The sequence below is a fragment of the Primulina tabacum genome, chromosome 17 (assembly GCF_025594145.1).
Source record: "Primulina tabacum isolate GXHZ01 chromosome 17, ASM2559414v2, whole genome shotgun sequence".
Classification (NCBI taxonomy): Eukaryota; Viridiplantae; Streptophyta; class Magnoliopsida; order Lamiales; family Gesneriaceae; genus Primulina; species Primulina tabacum.
In genome coordinates, this window is record NC_134566.1 from 33,343,210 (window position 1) to 33,361,918 (window position 18,709).

The 18,709-nt window shown below is 34.7% G+C and overlaps 3 protein-coding genes and 1 long non-coding RNA gene across 14 annotated transcripts; 3 read left to right on the forward strand and 1 right to left on the reverse strand.

The window, feature by feature from the left end:
* The first annotated feature begins 1,429 nt into the window (after positions 1 to 1,429).
* On the forward strand, positions 1,430 to 2,608 carry LOC142531935 (uncharacterized). 2 transcript variants are annotated; one of them, XM_075638212.1, is made up of 4 exons: positions 1,430 to 1,618; positions 1,780 to 1,832; positions 1,959 to 1,997; positions 2,132 to 2,608. In XM_075638212.1, exons 1-4 carry the CDS (start codon positions 1,572 to 1,574, stop codon positions 2,443 to 2,445), a joined length of 453 nt encoding a protein of 150 aa, XP_075494327.1. In that variant the 5' UTR covers positions 1,430 to 1,571; the 3' UTR covers positions 2,446 to 2,608. The 2 variants fall into 2 exon arrangements, with proteins under 2 accessions (XP_075494327.1, XP_075494328.1); XM_075638213.1 differs by lacking the exon at positions 1,959 to 1,997.
* A 2,357-nt stretch (positions 2,609 to 4,965) lies between these two features.
* On the reverse strand, positions 4,966 to 7,159 carry LOC142530309 (uncharacterized). The gene is made up of 3 exons (XR_012816117.1): positions 6,760 to 7,159; positions 5,931 to 6,635; positions 4,966 to 5,427 (listed from the first exon to the last, which is right to left on the reverse strand). It is a non-coding gene; the product is annotated as an uncharacterized LOC142530309 (long non-coding RNA).
* A 194-nt stretch (positions 7,160 to 7,353) lies between these two features.
* On the forward strand, positions 7,354 to 13,063 carry LOC142530307 (SNF2 domain-containing protein CLASSY 4-like). 10 transcript variants are annotated; one of them, XM_075636087.1, is made up of 5 exons: positions 7,415 to 7,531; positions 7,618 to 7,667; positions 8,021 to 9,866; positions 10,696 to 10,854; positions 11,152 to 13,063. In XM_075636087.1, exons 3-5 carry the CDS (start codon positions 8,037 to 8,039, stop codon positions 13,030 to 13,032), a joined length of 3,870 nt encoding a protein of 1,289 aa, XP_075492202.1. In that variant the 5' UTR covers positions 7,415 to 7,531; positions 7,618 to 7,667; positions 8,021 to 8,036; the 3' UTR covers positions 13,033 to 13,063. The 10 variants fall into 10 exon arrangements, with proteins under 10 accessions (XP_075492193.1, XP_075492202.1, XP_075492203.1 ...); XM_075636088.1 differs by having other exon boundaries at positions 8,037 to 9,866; XM_075636083.1 differs by having other exon boundaries at positions 7,420 to 7,552; positions 7,618 to 7,706; positions 8,037 to 9,866.
* Positions 13,064 to 15,051: 1,988 nt separating this feature from the next.
* On the forward strand, positions 15,052 to 17,969 carry LOC142531448 (uncharacterized). Its single transcript, XM_075637567.1, has 5 exons — positions 15,052 to 15,188; positions 15,267 to 15,354; positions 16,229 to 16,764; positions 17,007 to 17,182; positions 17,275 to 17,969. The coding sequence occupies exons 2-5, from the start codon at positions 15,330 to 15,332 to the stop codon at positions 17,726 to 17,728; spliced, it is 1,191 nt and encodes a 396-aa protein (XP_075493682.1). The 5' UTR covers positions 15,052 to 15,188; positions 15,267 to 15,329; the 3' UTR covers positions 17,729 to 17,969.
* Positions 17,970 to 18,709: the final 740 nt, after the last annotated feature.

An 18,709-nucleotide genomic window follows, 5' to 3' on the forward strand; every position in this document is an offset into this window, starting at 1 on the left:
CTCACCGAGTAGAAGTTACACACTAGTTTTTGGAACGGATGATGGTTTGAGAAATGCAATAGCGTATTATTATACAGATCAATATTTTAAATATATAATTTTAAATTCAATTTTTGGTTTCAATATATCAAATTCAGTTGCACCTAATGTTGAGTTTTTTTATACTTCTTAAGAGAAACTGAAGTACAAGTCTAGAAGTGTGTTTTTTTTTTTTTTGGAAAAGTTTTTTTAAGCAATTCATTCTATAATCGGGTGTATATCTAGTTACCAAAAGGAGCACAAATCTTGTCCTTCACTGATACATCACCACCAACTACATATTATTCTATGTTATATCTTTTATTATATGATCAAATAGTAACCCTTAGATCATTAATATATATATATATATATAACATACATATAAATATATCACTTTCATATAAATATATCACTTTCATTTGTGAATTTCTTTATATGTCCTTGTTCATTTATTTAATTTAAGTTAGCAAATAAATTAATAGGTTATCTTCAAGGTTTTTTTTATAAATATACCACTTTCATTTGTGAATTTCCTTATATGTCCTTGTTCATTTATTTAATTTAAGTTAGCAAATAAATTAATAGGCTATCTTAAATGGTTTTTTTTGTAATTCATTGTCCATCTTAAATGAATTTGGACATTAATACACATTCTTCTTTCTTCCCTAACTTTTATGCCAAAAAAATTATTTATTTAAATTTTCTTGTTAATTTAAGTTAACAAATTAAATTAATAGGTTTTTTTAAGAGTTTTTTTGTAATTCATTGTCCATCTTAAATGGATTTGGACAATAATACACATTCCTATTTCTTTTTTAAAATTTATGCCAGAAAAATTATTTATTTACATTTCTTAGTAAATTTTTTAACAAGTTTATTTTTAAATATGAACAAATAAATTAATAGGTTATCTTAAAGGTTTTTTTTTTGTAATTAATTATCCATCTTAAATGAATTTGGACATTAATACACATTACTCTTTCTTCCCTGACTTTTATGCCAAAAAAATTATTTATTTAAATCTTCTTGTTAATTTAAGTTAGCAAATTAAACTAATAGGTTTTTTAAAGAGTTTTTTGTAATTCATTGTCCATCTTAAATGGATTTGGACATTAATACACATTCCTATTTATTTTTTAAATTTTATGCCAGAAAAATTATTTATTTACATTTCTTAGTTAAATTTTTAACAAGTTTATTTTTAAATATGGACTAATAAAATCATATATTATATAGATCTTGAAATATGATAAAAGATTTCTAATATCTAACATACATATATGTCACTTTCAATTGTGTTTTCCCCTATGTACCCTTATATTTCTAGATTTTGCAATTTGGCTTCATGGATGATTAATTTTTTCGCTGCTTACTACCATTTGATAGATATATGGGCCCATTTATTACTGCTTCACCATGGTCATTACTGTTGATGGGTTATTTCATCCACCTTCCAGTAAACTCACCGATTTCTATCGCTTGCAATTTGTTTATGTCGCTGTGATCCTCAATTTCTCTCTGTTATTTTGGTTTTACTTCTTCTACTTTTCATGGCGCAGGGTAGACGGCCGGCTACCATCTCGGGATTTGTCTCAGGGTATATGTTTCGCTCTCTTCATTTCTCTCATGCTTGCTTTGTTGATGCCCCCTTGAATATTCCGAGTTCCTGTATTTTCTATGTGTTCTCCTAACGTTATTTTCCCTCTTAGCTATGTGTGTTATCTTAAAGAGTTTCTTGTAATCATTTTAATTTGGCAGCGGCGCTGCTCAATTTCTGTGTGTTGGTGGTGCCGGTTTATCTACTTCCAACGGTTAGCTGCTCTGTTATTTTCACCATGTTTATTTGCATCGATTGGATTGTTTTTCCCCCTTTGATCTGTTTATATTTTTTTATCGCATGTGCTGCTGTCGTTCAATGATATAATTCCATCATACAGCACATATTGTGTCTGTTCCTCTGGCGTGTTCTCCTATTTGTAAGTAATCTGTTGTTGTTTTCATCATGCCTTTATTTTACTTGGATTTTTTTTTCTCGGTTTTCTTATGTTCATTTTTTCGCACCTGAAATACGTGGTTTTTTTCCCCAATTGCATTTCTTTTTAAAATTCAGACAATGAAGGAGATATTGCTGGTATCAGTGTCTTGCCAATGGTTCCTTCATGTCAATTTTGTGGCGCACATAGATTCCTTTGTGAAGCTCCATCTTCTTGTTGCGCATGTGGTAAGATTAGATTGGCATCTCCTATTACTCATATTGCATTGCTGGAATTATTCAAGGACCCATCGTCTCCCTTGGCTATTTTATTCCGCCGTAAAGTACGATTGTACAACAATGTTTTTTCTTTCACTTCATTTGGGGTTAGGCTTGACAAGGAATTGGCTTTTCTTCAACGTGGGGTACACACATTTCGTGCGCCTAGCTAGATTTTCCATTCATTGCCACCACTTATACCTAATTCGGATGGTGCAAGGTATTTCCAACTTTATTTTTGGGACAACGATAATGAGTTGGAAAATAGGATGTCCGTTTTCCCGGACACTTATGTTGATAGAGAACTCATGGTTTTGCTAATGGACATAATGAAAATAAGCCCTTATGCACAACTTCTAAAGAGGATAAATCAGTATTCTTCAATCATAAACTTAAGATTGCATATTTCCAAAAATGTTCCCGTTGACCAGAGATGTTATGGCAGCCCATCCGCTGATCCAGTTGCGGCTATTTGGGTCGAAGGCAATGATCATGCTAACATTCCACATAACATGGACATAGTTGCTTGTGGTCGTGATGGTCAAACCCAACAAATACAACATTATTATGGTTATTATGATTCCTTGCAATATCCGTTTTTTTTCCTGTATGAGGACAATGGGTGGCAGCAGAATATTCTGAAGGTAAAAAATGGGTATGCCCATGTTGACGTGCATGAGAATGTGCTACCACTTGCAGATATTAATTCCTTCGATCGTATTATTGCTGGTGAAAGTCGTGGTGCGTTTTTAATCTTTTACCTCATGCTCAATTTTAGTAATTATTTCTTGCAATTTCCCTCAAACAAACAAGATAATGGTCGGCTGCATATATTTATATTTTTGTCATGCAACTAATTTGTGTGTATTTTATTTGTTTCATGCAGTTGTTCGTAGAAAAAATGATATGATGGTTTCTTGTAGGGAGTGCTATTGTTACAGGTTGCAAATTCATGGCAGCAACACTTCGTTTATCTTGTATGGTGGTCGATTATTGCAGCAATTTGTTGTCGATATGTACATTAAACTAGAAACAATGAGATTAGATTACTACAGAAGGCACCAAAGTGAGATAAGGTCGGAATTGTATCGGGGTGTGGTTGACAGTGTAGCCAATGGTGAATCACGTGGGAGTGAGGTCGAGCAACGTGTTCTTTTACAAACATTTTTCATAGGAGGTCAAAGAGATATGCGACGTCGATATCTTGATGCAATTGCATTGGTTCAGAAATTTGGAAAAACTGACTTGTTTATTACGATGACTTGCAATCTGGATTGGAAAGAGATTCGAGAAAATTTATTTGAAGGTCAGCTTGCTCGTGATCGTCCAGGTTTGGTCTCTTGAGTGTTTCGTGCAAAATTACTTGATCTTAAGGACCAGATTCTTAAAAAGTCTATATATTTGGCCCTGTTGTTGCTTATGTTTATGTTATCGAGTTCTAGAAACGAGGTATACCTTATTGTCATATGATTATTATCCTGCAATCTAATTATAAGATTAACTCGCCTGAAAAGTTCGACTCTTACGTTGTTGCTGAGCTTCCAGATAAAGATGTTTTTCCTCGATTGTTTGGTTTGGTCTCACGACATATGATGCATGGACCTTGTGGCACGTTAAATTTAAAATGCCCATTTATGGTTAATGGAAAATGCAAAAACCATTATCCTCGCCCTTTTTAGAACATTCTGTTCAATGATCTGATGGTTACCCTATATATGTACAGGAGGAGAAACGATGGTCGCTCTGTTGAGGTTCGGAATTTTACAATGAATTCTCAATGGGTTGTTCCTTATAATCCTTATCTACTTTATCGCTATGATTGTCATATCAATGTTGAAATTTGTTCTGGGCTAACGGCTGTAAAATATTTATACAAATATATTTACAAGGGCCATGACAAAATAAGTGTTCATTTATCACCACATAGTTCTAACTCATTTGTAGATGAAATACGAGCATTTCAGGATGCTCGCTGGGTGTCTGCTCCAGAATCAGTGTGGCGCATTTTTGAATTTGATCTGAATGAAATCTTTCATGCAGTTATCAGTTTGCATCTACATTTACTGGACAAGCACATGATCACCTTCTCAAATACCAGAACTTGGGCAATGTGTTGGCATCCGAATGTATCTCCAAAACTATGTTGACTGAATTTTTTAAGACTTGTTCGCACATTGTGGAAGCAACAAAGTTCTTATATTCTGAATTCCCAGAGCATTTTGTTTGGGATCGACCAAATAGAACTTGGAAACCAAGGAAACAAAGACAGGTTATCGGGCGTGTTAACTCGAAAAATCCGGCAGAAGGTGAGAGGTATTATCATCGTTTATTATTTCTTCATGTTCGAGGCCCTTAGTCCTACTCTGATTTGCTCACTGTTCATGGAATATTTTGTTTCACTTTCAAAGAAGCAGCACAACGTAGGGGGCTATTAGAAAGTGATAAGAGTAATTTTGAGTGTTTAAATGAGGCATCAAGTTTTCACATGCCTATTGCTTTGCGTAGGTTGTTTGCTACGATCTTAGTACATTGTGTAATCCTTTTTTTGTTGTTTGCAACCTTACCTAAAAATTATTATCGTACTATATCTTATATAGACACGATGTCTTATTATTATATAGATTTATCTCTCTATTGCTTAGTTTGAAAACTTTTGTCAATGAATTGCTTACTTTATAATATTTATTGCACAATTATTGAAACATATATCTCCACGTGCATCACACGTGCACCTACCTAGTATATATATATATATATATATATATATATCAAATTTCATAAAAATGTGATAGACTAACGTCTTGTTTGACAGGATGATCGAAAGCCAAGCTCTCCGCAAGAAGTTTGTACCCTTCATATACCGTGCACCCTTCCATTCATACACACCTTCCCCATTTCGGAAAGCAATGTAAGTTTTATTCACCGTGTGTTGGATGAATGCTTTCACGAGCTTAGACGCCACTATATGGGCCTTGGTTATGAGCATAACGCCGCTTGTATCACGATCAAGACGATTAGCTAAAATGAGTTGTGCCTTGCTCCCCTGAAACCAACTTCAAGAAAATGCCATCTTTCGATAGCATTTTCAGCAGATGAATCACAAAATGTCATCTCCACCTCACTGAGAATGTCTAGCCCATTATTGCATTCAAAACCTGCATTTCGGAGAAATTTAAAGACTGATGATAATGGAAACAAGAATTGGTCTCTTCAAAAATTGTAACCTCGTTAAGAACAAAACTCCATTGATTTGAAAAAAGCGGTGTATCTAACTATTCTAGCCAGCTTGCACAAGTGCATACACGTGCAACTCAAACTCCATGAGGCGTGAAAGTCAATGCAGATAGGTTCTCAAAAAAATGATGAGCAATCAATCAAGTCGTCATATCACCACAACTGTATGCCACCTACCGAAACGAATATAGACGGTAGTGCCACTAGGGGCTTAAAAATGCTAAAGAAGAACAGCTACAATGGTTAGAAGAAAGAAACAACAATTAGGAACCCTTTGGCAGGTGATGAAAGTTCCAGTCAATCTCAAAGTATAAGTATATCCATTCATTTGAAAACATAATTGTCCAGAACAAGAAGACCCAGAAACTTTTATGGGGAACATGAAAACCCAATATTTGAGTGAATTCATACAAGTCATAATTACCTTTCAAAGCATAGTTTGTCCCAATATGTTGATATGCAGAAGCTGTCCGTGCGGTTTAATTTTCAGAAGCCGCTCTTAGAAATAAAAACCAATCCTTTTGACATGGTTTTTGGGACAAGCTCTGTATTAAATTCATATCTGGTGTACCATGTTGGAAACAATATTATAAAACCTCCAAGTAACATGATGCACCACATCACTAGAGGATATGAGTAATAAAACACACTATTTAAGTAAATACTACTTGTTCATCAAGATACAAAATGCCTTGCTTGTCAGTCTGGCATCGACTGCATCCAAATTTGCATTATCTGATTTTTGCACCTCACATTTCTCACAAGAATTCTTTTTGTACAATGACAATGTCCCATTAAAAATCTCATAGCCCAATAAATAATCATGCTGCTTATCTCCAACGTCGATCCGGTGTTCCACCCTCTTAGATTTGTTAGGATCGACCTTTTTTACTGTAAAAAAAAATCATGGATAGACCCCTTCCCCATCCTATGTTTTTTCTGGATACACAACTGGGGATGTTTGTTGCCCACTTGCTATTTGAGAACAAAGTCCCAGACAACGAAGAGACGGGGATGCATAATTCGGCGAACTGAGATGGTGGAAGTAATAGAACAATAAACTACACAATTGTCCCATGATTCAAGGAGCAGATCATCCAGGTTATAATGATTCACAATAATGAATCGCCTTCATGATTAAACAAATTATGATTCACAATTACAGATTAAATATAAGAATGCTTTCAGATTAACAAAACATGTCTTATTGAACCTCTAAGCAATGCAAAACTTAGACAAATTAATTTACATACATCTATATTCACGAAATTATCTTGTTAGTCTATCATGCTCATCCTCCAGCCAACCCCAAAGATTTTGCAAACAATCAAATCCAACAAAAATTCAAATGGATGAAGTCAATTTGAGAGTGTATAGATGTAGACAGGAATTCCAGAATCAGTTGAAAATAGGAACAGATCCGCACCAGGAGCAGAAAGAAAAAATAAGTGATGAGAACAACGAACTCATGCATCTTATCATGAATAGCCATTCGCTCACGTCGGTGCCCGGAGAAAGTACAAGCCTCGCGGCGGCGATCGGTGGGAAGCCAGAAAATTTGGAGAAAGCAATTATCGACCACAATTAATTAATAATAATAAATATTATATTTGATTTGATATTTGAAATTGGCACACTTTTCAGTGGCAGGTGAAAATGACAGCACAGCATGTCGGCGACCCAAATTTGAAAATCAATTTGGTTTTTTTGTCGATTTTTAAATTTTCAACTCTTCAGTGATGCTGTAATTAAATGAAAATTCAATAAATGTGATGTTTTATTAGTAGTCTTTGCAAGAATTTAAAGTTTGATAATAAATTATTATAGATTTTGATAAGAAAAAAAAAAGGCATTTAGGCCATAAGAATGTTTAGCTCCGTTAACTTGGCGCCTTTCGCTTGTTATTATTATTATTACGGATTTGGTGCTACTAATTCCACTCCTCCCGGCCCTCTTCGCATCTCTGCCCCACAGCGCGCGCACACACACACCCACCCCTACACGGTGAATACAGTGATATCAAGTGTGAAGTATTCTACTTTCTTGGTAGGTATTTTCTTTTCTTTTCTTTTCTTTTCGACCAGATTCTAATGTGTGGATCGGGTGTGCAGTTCTTTGTTGCTTGAATGAGCGAAGTCGGTCCTGACTCGGCATCTTTTGAGTAAGTTTTGGGAACTCGACCTTTTTTCTTTTGTTCTTGGTAAGATGAAACAAAATTAATTGGTTAAAAATTGTAACTTTATTTTGTTTTTTCTCTCTTTATGCATTTTGCTTGTTGCATGGGTTATTATGCCCCTACTTCACGCCTAACATTAACAACTGGGGAGGAGTTCGAAATGGGTATCTTGATTTTGTTTCTGTTGATGCATGTTGGTCTGATCTGTGTATATAATAAAGGGGATTGTGCACTCGCATTGCTTTAATTTCTGCTTTGTGATAAGTAGTGCTACACTTTTTTCGCTGGCATGATATATATCATGGAATAGAACGTGTGCCGACTTACGTGGGATGTAGAAATATTGTTTTGTAGATGAATATGGATGCTTCTAAAATTCCTATGAATGCTGTATCGAGGCGAACCAGAAGTCAGTGGGATATATTTTACAGAAATCGCTTTAACGAGGTGAAGGGGATTAAAACACAAGAAAGTGGGGAAACAAGTGTGGAGAAACATGATTTTGGGATAAATGGTGGAAACACTGGTGGTGTGGATATGACTGTACAGGATGAGGGTTCTGGGACGAGGGATGTGAAGAGAATATCTGGTTCAGGTAACATTGGGGAAACTGTAAAAAAGATGATGGCCGAGGATGCAAAGAATAATAATTTGACTGGGATAAAAATGCGTCTGAGGAGCAGGAAGAAGTTTGATATGAGGGCTAAGAATGATGATGATGATGTTGGGAAGGGTGGTGATGAAGTTATATATTTGAGTGAAGAGGTTGTCTCAAATGGGCTTAGTTCGAAAGTGGGGTCAGAGTCAAGATCTGGGTCACATTCAAAGCTTTGTGTGGATGAGATTGTCTCGTGTAGCTCAAAGCAAGTAGAGAAAACAAGCTTAATTACTGATCAGGTGAAGAATAGTGTTGTGTGTGGTAGAGGAAGGCTGGGAATCAAACATCTGAACGAGCGCAGGATTGATGATGCTTCCATCAATTTGGAGAACACTGTAGATTCAGATGATTCAGCTTTGAAATCAGATGGATCAGATACTTCTGCTGAATCATGGCTTTATGGACCAGACTCCAGTAGCAAGGATAATTCAACTGATGAGGACTATAAAGAGATTGGGCCATCTAGTTCTGATGTTTCACATTGCAGCAGTGATGCTGAACGAAAAGAGAATGATGAATATGAAGTGGGAGATGATGATGATAGTTCAATTAAAATAAATGCTCATCCTGGAGAAGAGAACAGTTCAAATTCCATAGAAAACAAGAAAACATTTATTTTAGGTACAAAGAGTATGAAAGTGAAGGGTAAGAAAGAAAACGATGTTGAGCAAGTAAAGAATAATGAAAATAACGAGGGTTATGATGGGGATGGCAATGATAATAGTTGTACCAGAATAAATTCTGACCGGAAAAAAATGGAGGAGATAATAATTATCTTGGATGATGAGGAGCCCAATGTTAGAAAGAGTACAAGAATGGAAGGGAAGAGAGATGATGAACTGGCTAGGATAAATAGATTACACAAACTGTGTTCAAATTATATTAGCATGGATGGGGCCAGGAAACTTGAAGATAGCAGTGTCAGTCTGGGGCCAAAAAGTGCGAGTAAGCGAGAAGATGACACTGTCATCGTGACTGATTTGAAGAAGAGAAAAACTTCGGATTTTGATGTTTGCTTAGATTCTCACAAACATAACAAGAACACACATGGAAGTATCACAAAACATCTGCAATCACGCTTGATTTCCAAGTCTCAAGAGAAAAAAAATGAACAGGGAAAGTCAAATTCCCCTGTCATTGTAATAGAAAGTGATGAATCTGCTTCTTCCACTGATGAGGAGTCTGAATCTTTGATAAAGGAGGCTGGCTTCCAGATTAAACATACGCTTAAAAGGAGTCAAGCTACAAAGAAAGCAGTTAAACTCACTAAGAAAAAGATTCGTCTCTGGAGAAACCTTGATATGATCAGGATGCTGGAAGATCCCATAGATACACTTCGTGAGAGTGCATCTCCAACTGAAGAGAGCGTTTGGACTCAAATATACCTGCCCTTGAAATTTAGGTTCGAGGATGAGGTGCAGCCTCCACCAGAGAGATCGGAATGGGAGAAAGAAATTGATTCTCTTTTCGGCGATCTGGAAATGGGTCTTCGAGAATGTGAAATTGGCTACCCTAATTCTTCTGAGGTATGCGCCTGTTTCTAGGATTCTCTTATTTAGTTTATGCTTACTTATTAATCATTCTCATATGGGTAGGTACTTAGTTTATTAGTCTTTTTCTCTAGTGATTTGAAAAAATGATGCATTGTGCTAAACCTGAATGACTGCTTTCAATTACTTTTCCTTCAATTATTTGATTCTGGAGCCTTTAATACTAAAGATTTTGTGATATAATAATCTATTCCATTTCATCTTCCTAAGAATGCAATAGCTGTTGTTATTAGATTTTCATTGCAAAAGTGTACACTGATCAAGGCTGAAATGGTCTGCTTTGCACTCATGTTGCTCAACTTGAAAAGAGGAAGTCACTGTGCAACATCTACAATTTTTCAATTGAGGCTGCATGTACATGGATCATGGGTTGAAATCGTGAAAAAAAACCTATTGGATTGGCTTCATAACCACATCAACTTATGCTTAGTTTTCTCCTGCCGGAATTGGGGCATAGGCAGAAATTTGTTGTGATTGAGGCTCATGGGTTTGGAGGAGGAACAAGATTTTTATCCTGCATGTACTCATCCTTCCTGACATCATTTCACATTTTGTAAATGTCTGGCCATATCTTTGTGTTGCAGTTCCAAGATATTTAACCATTTCATGGTCAGTGTTTGTGTCATTATCTAATAGACCTTTCTCTACACATGGCTATGGATAAGTCTCTGCTCTCCCTTTCTTTTGATAATTTCCTTTCTAAAATGACCTGTTGGAGAAGAATTTTAACAAAAACCATCATTTAAGTTTTGTTTCATGCAAAACTTATTCAATGATTGCTGACTGCATCTGCGCTGATTTTCAGACAGATATTGATGACATAATCTCTCCAGAGATAGATGCAAGTCCAGCAGCTGGTTGCCAAAGAGGGGAGCATTATCATATACTTGATGAAGAGATAGGCATTAGATGTAAATACTGCGAGATTGTGTTCCTCGAGATAAAATATGTCTTGCCACCTTTTGTAAGTATGGTTGTATTGCTGCTGTTTTCTTTTTGCGTAAAATTTAGTCATATTATCTACTCATGATAAACTGTGTTTCCTGTACATAAATTACATACCTCGATTTCCATATTTGGAATTTTCCTTGTTAAAGACTTGCTAATTTCTTTTAGAAGAAAGAGGGTAATGGCATTTAGAATTTGAGTTCTATCCAGAATTGATAGTGTCATGATGTCATCTTCTGCTTTGCACCTCTTACCTATAATCTGCACAATCTGGTTAAAATTTTTATTGCATTTGCTTCGCATTCTTTTGCAGTACACATCCCCTTTAGGGGGAAGGGACAGGAAAGAATTTGCTGAGTCACGAAGCTTTATCTTCGATCAAATTCAGTTGCAATATCCAGCTTGTGGAATCCCCGATTATGCTATTCGAACCCGAGGAACCATATGGGAATTGATGGCTGGCATTGAAAATGTACTTTACCCCCATCAACGTGAGGGTTTGGAATTTATATGGAAAAATGTAGCTGGAGATATTCACATAGAGAAACTAAAAGGCCCTCTTTCTGATGGTGGAAGGGGATGCATAATTTCACATGCCCCTGGTACAGGCAAAACCCGACTCACGATAGCATTTCTCTTGACATTTATGAAGCTATATCCAACCTGTCGGCCTGTGGTTGTAGCTCCTCGTGGCATGCTTTTCACGTGGGAAGATGAATTATCAAAATGGCAAGTTGATGTACCATTTCACAATATGAACAAAGAGGAGTTATCTGATAATGAAAGTAACATGGCTTCTATCATTTTTGGGCAAGTAGGAGGTAGTGGAATCAGCTTAGAACATATTCGGCTGGCAAAATTGTATTCTTGGATGAAGAGAAAAAGTATTCTAGGAATCAGCTATCGGCTTTTTGAACAGCTTGCTGGAGATAAAGAGCGGAGACGACAAAACGAGCAAATTAGGAGACTACTTCTCGAATCACCAGGTGTTTTAGTGCTTGATGAAGGGCATACCGCACGAAATAGCAAAAGCCTAATGTGGAAGGCGTTGACAAAAGTTGCAACACAGCGACGCATAATGCTAACTGGAACTCCTTTCCAAAACAATTTCACTGAGTTATACAACACACTCTGCTTGGTCAATCCAAAATTTGTAAATCATTTCAAGTCTGATGAAACTCGACAAACTTGTAGCAAAAAACGTGGGAGAAAGAGTGATGAAGCGAAAAGCAAATTTATGGATTTTGCCAGTTCTATCTGCAAAAATACTGATGAAGAGCTAAAGAAGCTCCGAGCCATGCTTGATCCATTTGTTCATTTGCACAAAGGATCTATACTTCAAGACAGTCTCCCCGGACTGAGAAACACTCTCGTTTTCTTACATCCAACTGAACTGCAGAAGACCCTTCTGGAAATTGCTACCAAAGAAGGAAACATTTTCCACAGGATTCAATTGGTGTCCCTGATCTCTGTGCACCCTTCCCTTGTGTCTAAATCAAAGCGGTTCTCTGATTATAAAAACGAGTTAGAAGAGATAGAATTGACTGTTGATGCTGGAGTGAAGACAAAATTTATTATGAATCTGATATCGCTAGCTGATGCACTCGGTGAGAGGGTTTTAATCTTCAGTCAGTTTCTTGATCCTTTAGTCTTTATCAAGAAACAACTTGAATCCCATTTTTCTTGGAATGAAGGCAAGCAAGTGCTCTACATGGACGGCCAATCTGACATGAAACATCGCCAAGAAAAAATATCATCTTTTAACGATCATTCAAGTAAAGCAAAGGTGCTTCTTGCATCACAAAGAGCATGCTCCGAAGGAATTAGTCTGGTAGGAGCTTCCCGAGTCGTATTGATCGATACGGTTTGGAACCCTTCCGTCGAGAGACAAGCTGTCAGCCGAGCTTTCCGGCTTGGGCAGAAAAGAGTAGTTTTCGTGTATCGTTTGATGACGTCTGGATCGGAGTTCATGCAGTACGCACAACAGGCTGAAAAAGATCGCATGTCTCAGTTGATATTTTCTCCCGTGGATGAAGATACATATAGCAGTGAAAGGTCTTGTTCGGTGTTGGATGACAAAGTATTGGATGCTCTGGTTAATCTTGAAAACTTCAAGCACAGCTTTGCAAAGATAATTCACCAGCCAAAGGAATCTGATTTGATCGAAATCTTGAAGTCCGTGGATCTCAGGTAATCCAAATATGGTTTTTGTTTATACCACGTAACATGGTGATGATGTGTTAGAATTTATAATTTTTACTTTACTGCAATATCGTAATTCAAAACCACTAGGTCGCAAATTACTCTATATCCTACCCAAAAAAAAAATTTGTATTTTGAATTTTTCATATGCATAAATATTTGATTTTGTTCGATAGATTATCTAAAACAAGAAACAAAAAATCAATTTTTAAAATACGTTAAAAAAAGTCATTTTCTTAAATAAATAGTTGATGAATGTTAAAAAACAAAAAAAATTCAACATTAATTGGAAAATAAAATTTTACTACTCAATTTGGAACAATATGAATACGACCTGTATGCATTAAAAGTATATATTACGTCGTAAAAAAAATAATTTTTTTTAATAACATTGAAATTTAAAGTACTTTTCGTACTTAACAAAAAATAGTTAATGCAATTGAACTAATAATGTTACGAGTATAATCGATTTTTAATCATTGTATCACAAGATTTTGTGCTCAATATACGGTGAGATTTTTACGAATTGAATTTTTGTATTGATTTTTTTATGTTGTACAAATATGAATGTACTTGTATAATCATTCAGTGTTTTAAAAGACGTTGTCTATGATCTCTTAGGCTCCGTCCACGCGGTGAGCGACCGATATTTAGATCCCTCTAGGCGGTCACCCAATGTAATATATAATTTTTTTTAAATGTTAATTTTTTAAAAAAACAAGTAAATCAATTTACATCGGATAAAAAGAAGGATATGTCATAGATTTTGAGTTTGAATTCGATATATACGAATCATTGGAAAAATATAGAAATGAACAATAAAAATTAGATATTTAAATTAAAAAAAAATGTCTAAACCACCATCTAAGCCTTTAAGAGCTAGACGGTGGATGATCTTCCGCACACCACTTTCTCCTTTCAGAACATTGATTTTAGCACCCAAAGGACTCTCGATCGATTTGATTAAAAATAAAAATAAAAAAATATAACTGAAACTTGTTACAACTTTATTAGTTTAATAGTATATTTTAAAATAATTGCCTAAGATGAATCTTTACAATATCATTTTATAAAAGCTAGCTTTATTTTGTTAGATTACAATAAATTAACGACTATCAAATTTTATATAATATATGTGTTTTTTCGCACATTATACATATTAATTTTTTTGTATTTTATAATTTTTGTGTAAAAAAATGTATATAATTTTATTAAGATATGATATTTATTTATTATAGATGATTTACCGAGTTAGTTTGAACTTGTAAATAAATTATTGATAAGTTGAAGTAAAAATTAGTAAAAAAAAAATGTACAAACATTTGTAATATATTATTAAAATTGAGATTTTTTTTATAATTTTATTGTTCATAATATTTGTTAGCTAATGATTTATTAGTAACTTTTGTAAATCTTTCTATTTTTTTTGAACTTATCTCTAATTATCTAAAAGTTCAAGTTATTTTACAAAATCTTATCTAGAAATTAATTTATTAGTGTCATATCTTAATAAAATAATTTGTATATTTTTTCACAAAGATTACCAAACAAAAAAAATTAATGTGTATCACGGAACACTAGTTATTATTACTAATAAACGCACACAACAAAGTTATCTAAAAGGAAAATGGTAAAAACTCATGTGAGACAGTTTCACGAGTCGTATTTTGTGAGACGGATCTCTTATTTGGGTCATCCATAAAAAAATATTACTTTTTATCTTTTTATTACGAATATCGGTATGGTTGACTCGTCTCACAGATAAAGATTCATGAGATCTTCTCACAAAAGACCTACTCATAATAAAATAAAATAATATGGATATGCACAAATTTAAATTGTATAAGAAGCAACTTATCCTCTCAAATTTTATACGATAAAATAATCATCATATTAAATTCCAATAATATTTATATTGATGAGTACAAAAAAAAAAATAGTAGTTAAAGCTCAATAAAATATTTATTTCAATAAAAAGAAATAGAGACGTGAATGATACAAGAAAATAATAAGGTAATCTCCTGAAGAATTTTAATTTGATTTGTACGAGATAGAATCCTAACCCGTAGATTTTGTTTCCGTAATTTCCATTACAAACAAGAATCCTAAAACGTAATTTATTTATATTTTCCTCCTCTGATCACACAGGTACCCAATACTCACAATTTTGCGTGTGCGTCTGTGGATGTGTCGATTCTTGATCGTGAGTTTGAACTGTAATTGCAGTGAGGAATTTCGAAGCGGTAGATTTGATGTTCTTGCTTGCGGATCTGCACTTCGTACAGAAACATGATGATTGCTTCACCACATAAAAGTAATCTTGTTTTCTTTTCTTTTTTTCTTCCGTTGTTTCTTGTTCTTGTTAAACAAATCTAGATCTTCTGGTTCGGGGATTTGTGATGGGATCACGTTTCTGGGTTTCTAAATTTGTGCCCTAGTGATTTTTGTTAGAATTTTTTTAAAATCAATGGAGCCCATCTATGAAGAAAAAAAATTCGCGAGCTCTTGTTTTAAAAATCAGGATTTGGGCTGTTGATTCATTGGTTTGACAGTAGAATCAAGGGTAAGCACTGTAATTATGAAAAGGAGAAGCTTATGAGAACGAGATGTAACACCTTTGAGACATAGTTAACAAACGGGATAATATATAGATAGGTGTAAAGAATGCAGATGCGACAAGAATTTGAGACGGATACAATGTCCGATGTCAAGCCTAACATATCAATATACATGTATCCGTCTGTGTGTGACTGTATACTTGTGTGTATACATGTGCGTGTTTGTATTTTTAATGCATACATGTATATATGTAAATATATATGCATATACTCAGAAACAAAACAAACCTTCATGTATTTACTTGAATGGAACTCAAGATTGGTTCATTCGGAATCCAAATCAGAAAATGCTGGATTAGATTTGTGGCAAAGGAGCCTCTACCAACTCACATTTCCTTTTTCCAATACTTTTTTGAAGTCGATATATAACTGAAGTATTTCTTGTGTCAATCGGTTCAGTGTTAATAGAAGACGGAAGTCCGAATTATCATCTCAAAACCCATATGGGAGAATTGTATAATTTTATGTCATTTTGATTTTATCGTTCTTGTGTTGTGAACTCCTAAATTTGTTTTCATTTTATTTGAGAGGGGCAAATCGAACTTATACCTCATTTCTTATGATGTACAGATCCTTGGCAACGCTACCACCTGCAATATAAGGATACCAACTTTGAGGGCTTCACCAAGCACAAGGATAACCTTTATGCTCAACCGGGTGTGAATCTCATTACTCAAGATCACTCATCAAATTACGAGCCTCCAGAATCTCCTGGAGAATTCAAGCAACGGCCCGTCTACCATCAGGAATTCGGCATGTGGTCTGCATATCCTGACCATAATACAGTGCAACAGAACCAACTGACTGTCTTTCAGAGCCAGTTCAACCCTTCTGCTTTGGATTATAGCTTTCACGGCAGATTCCCTCAAAATTATAGATACGATCACAATTTACAGGATTTTCAATATTTTGTCGTGATCGATTTTGAGGCAACTTGTGACAAAAATAGGAATCTTCATCCACAAGAGATAATAGAGTTCCCGTCTGTTATAGTCAACAGCTCGACTGGGCAGCTGGAAGCTTGCTTTCAGACATACGTTCGACCAATGTGCAACCGGTTCCTGAGTGATTTCTGTAAGGATCTGACAGGCATCCAGCAAATTCAGGTTTATATTAATTGAGTTTCTTTTGTTTACGTGCTTCGTGAAATTTTTTTCATTATCAGGGAAAGACTCCACCTTATGGTGATTAATAATAGGAAGATATTGCTTCAAACTTATATTCTTACGAAACTGTAAAAATGTATTCCTTTGTTACACTAATTATTCACGATTTCATTTTGGGTGATCCCGGGTCCATATTTTTTTATATAAATTTATTCACTTATCTTACTGTCTTGTTTTTGTAGGTGGACAGGGGAATTACACTGAGTGAAGCTCTTCTTAGGCATGACAACTGGCTTGAAAATAAAGGAATAAAGAATACCAATTTTGCTGTGGTAACATGGTCCAACTGGGATTGCCAGGTGATGTTGGAATCCGAATGTCGTTTCAAAAAAATTAGAAAGCCTCCATATTTCAATCGGTATGTTGCTAACTCCATCTCATTCATTTCTAACTTCATCAATTAAACTGTTCATAAACATATTTATCTATAAATTTACACTATTTGGCCAGATGGATAAACTTGAGGGTTCCGTTCTATGAGGTTTTTGGTGGGGAAAGGTGTAGTTTGAAAGAAGCAGTGGAGAAATCTGGCCTCACATGGCAAGGTCGTGCCCACTGTGGTTTGGACGATGCAAAGAATACAGCCCGTTTACTTGCCTTGATCATGAACAATGGCTTTAAATTCTCAATTACCAACTCACTCACCGATCAGTCCATCAGTGATCCTTTTGCATGGAAGCCGATACATGAAAACCCTCCTCCAGCTTTGCATCAACCACAGAATTTGAGGCAGTCACAAGCTCCACCTCTCCAGAAAAGTCTTTATTGTTATTGTGGGGTGACAAGTAGCAGAGGCGTTATTCGGAAACCAGGTCCTAAGAAGGGGAGCATGTTTTTCGGATGTGGAAACTGGACTGCTGCTAGAGGTGCTCGTTGCCTTTACTTCGAATGGGCTTCTCCCTAACTCAGAACGAAGATATCCGTTTATTTACCATTTGTAAAAAGAATTATTCGTGTTTTAATTATCTCCTTGCTGGAGTAAGGTTGATTTTACTGCTTTATGGGGTTTGTGTAGATAGTTGGATCAGCTGTTTTAGATTGAACAATTTAGTTATGCGAGTGATGATTTGGTTATTGTGATACTTAGACATATTTCATTGTGTCACTATAATATTATGTGAAATAGAGACAAAAACCTTGGAATCCCTCTTGAGTATTTATTTACAACGAGGCAGATTGAATGGTTTGGATCATAACTTGTTTGCTTTGCTACTTTTACTGATAATTTATCACAATATCTTCAAAATTCTCCAAAAAAATAATCATGCACAATATCTTCGAGATCTCAAGCAAACATATAATCTTCAAATCTTTTCAAAATTCTCGAAAATTTCTTTTTTAAAAATAAATCACAAAAATAAAATCGAGGAGTAAGTTTAACGGGATAAGCAAAGTTTTCTTCTAACAATTATAACTCGTGCCTTTTAAATTAGCACAGCTATAGGTTCATCATCATTTCATTCTGCAATCTATAATGTAAACCCGTATATACTTCTGTAAGATTATGTTGTAATATCGTCATTATTTTATATTTACAATCAAAGAAACGTGTACGCTCTTTGATTTTATAAAAGATAATTCAAATATTATCATCTCGAATGAAATACAAATTACTAAGCCAATATTTATGAAATTTAAAAAATTAATCATTTATTTATTTATAAAAATATATCATATTGATTATATTGCTTTATTGTTTATATTTTAATATCTTAAATTATTATTATTTATTACTATATTTTGGGGAAAATAATACTAATAAAATTGGAGTTTCCAATTAATTTTTTTTTTCATTTAAGCACCTAAAAGTTTTGGGGTTTTACAGATTAATCATATTAATTTGCCTTTATAAATTATCAATTATACCCTCACATTATTCTTTAAA

What these genes read in the sequence shown, in the direction of transcription:
- LOC142531448 (XM_075637567.1), top strand. Translation starts at nt 15,330, where the DNA reads ATGATGATTGCTTCACCACATAAAA. An exon ending in GATTGCTTCACCACATAAAA is followed by an intron (nt 15,355 to 16,228) that starts GTAATCTTGTTT and finishes TATGATGTACAG; the next exon opens with ATCCTTGGCAACGCTACCAC. An exon ending in AAGCCTCCATATTTCAATCG is followed by an intron (nt 17,183 to 17,274) that starts GTATGTTGCTAA and finishes CTATTTGGCCAG; the next exon opens with ATGGATAAACTTGAGGGTTC.
- LOC142530307 (XM_075636078.1), top strand. Translation starts at nt 7,373, where the DNA reads ATGTTTAGCTCCGTTAACTTGGCGCCTTTCGCTTGTTATTATTATTAT. An exon ending in GCTACCCTAATTCTTCTGAG is followed by an intron (nt 9,867 to 10,695) that starts GTATGCGCCTGT and finishes GCTGATTTTCAG; the next exon opens with ACAGATATTGATGACATAAT. An exon ending in AATATGTCTTGCCACCTTTT is followed by an intron (nt 10,855 to 11,151) that starts GTAAGTATGGTT and finishes ATTCTTTTGCAG; the next exon opens with TACACATCCCCTTTAGGGGG.
- LOC142531935 (XM_075638212.1), top strand. Translation starts at nt 1,572, where the DNA reads ATGGCGCAGGGTAGACGGCCGGCTACCATCTCGGGATTTGTCTCAGG. An exon ending in CGGTTTATCTACTTCCAACG is followed by an intron (nt 1,833 to 1,958) that starts GTTAGCTGCTCT and finishes TCCATCATACAG; the next exon opens with CACATATTGTGTCTGTTCCT. An exon ending in TCTGGCGTGTTCTCCTATTT is followed by an intron (nt 1,998 to 2,131) that starts GTAAGTAATCTG and finishes TTTAAAATTCAG; the next exon opens with ACAATGAAGGAGATATTGCT.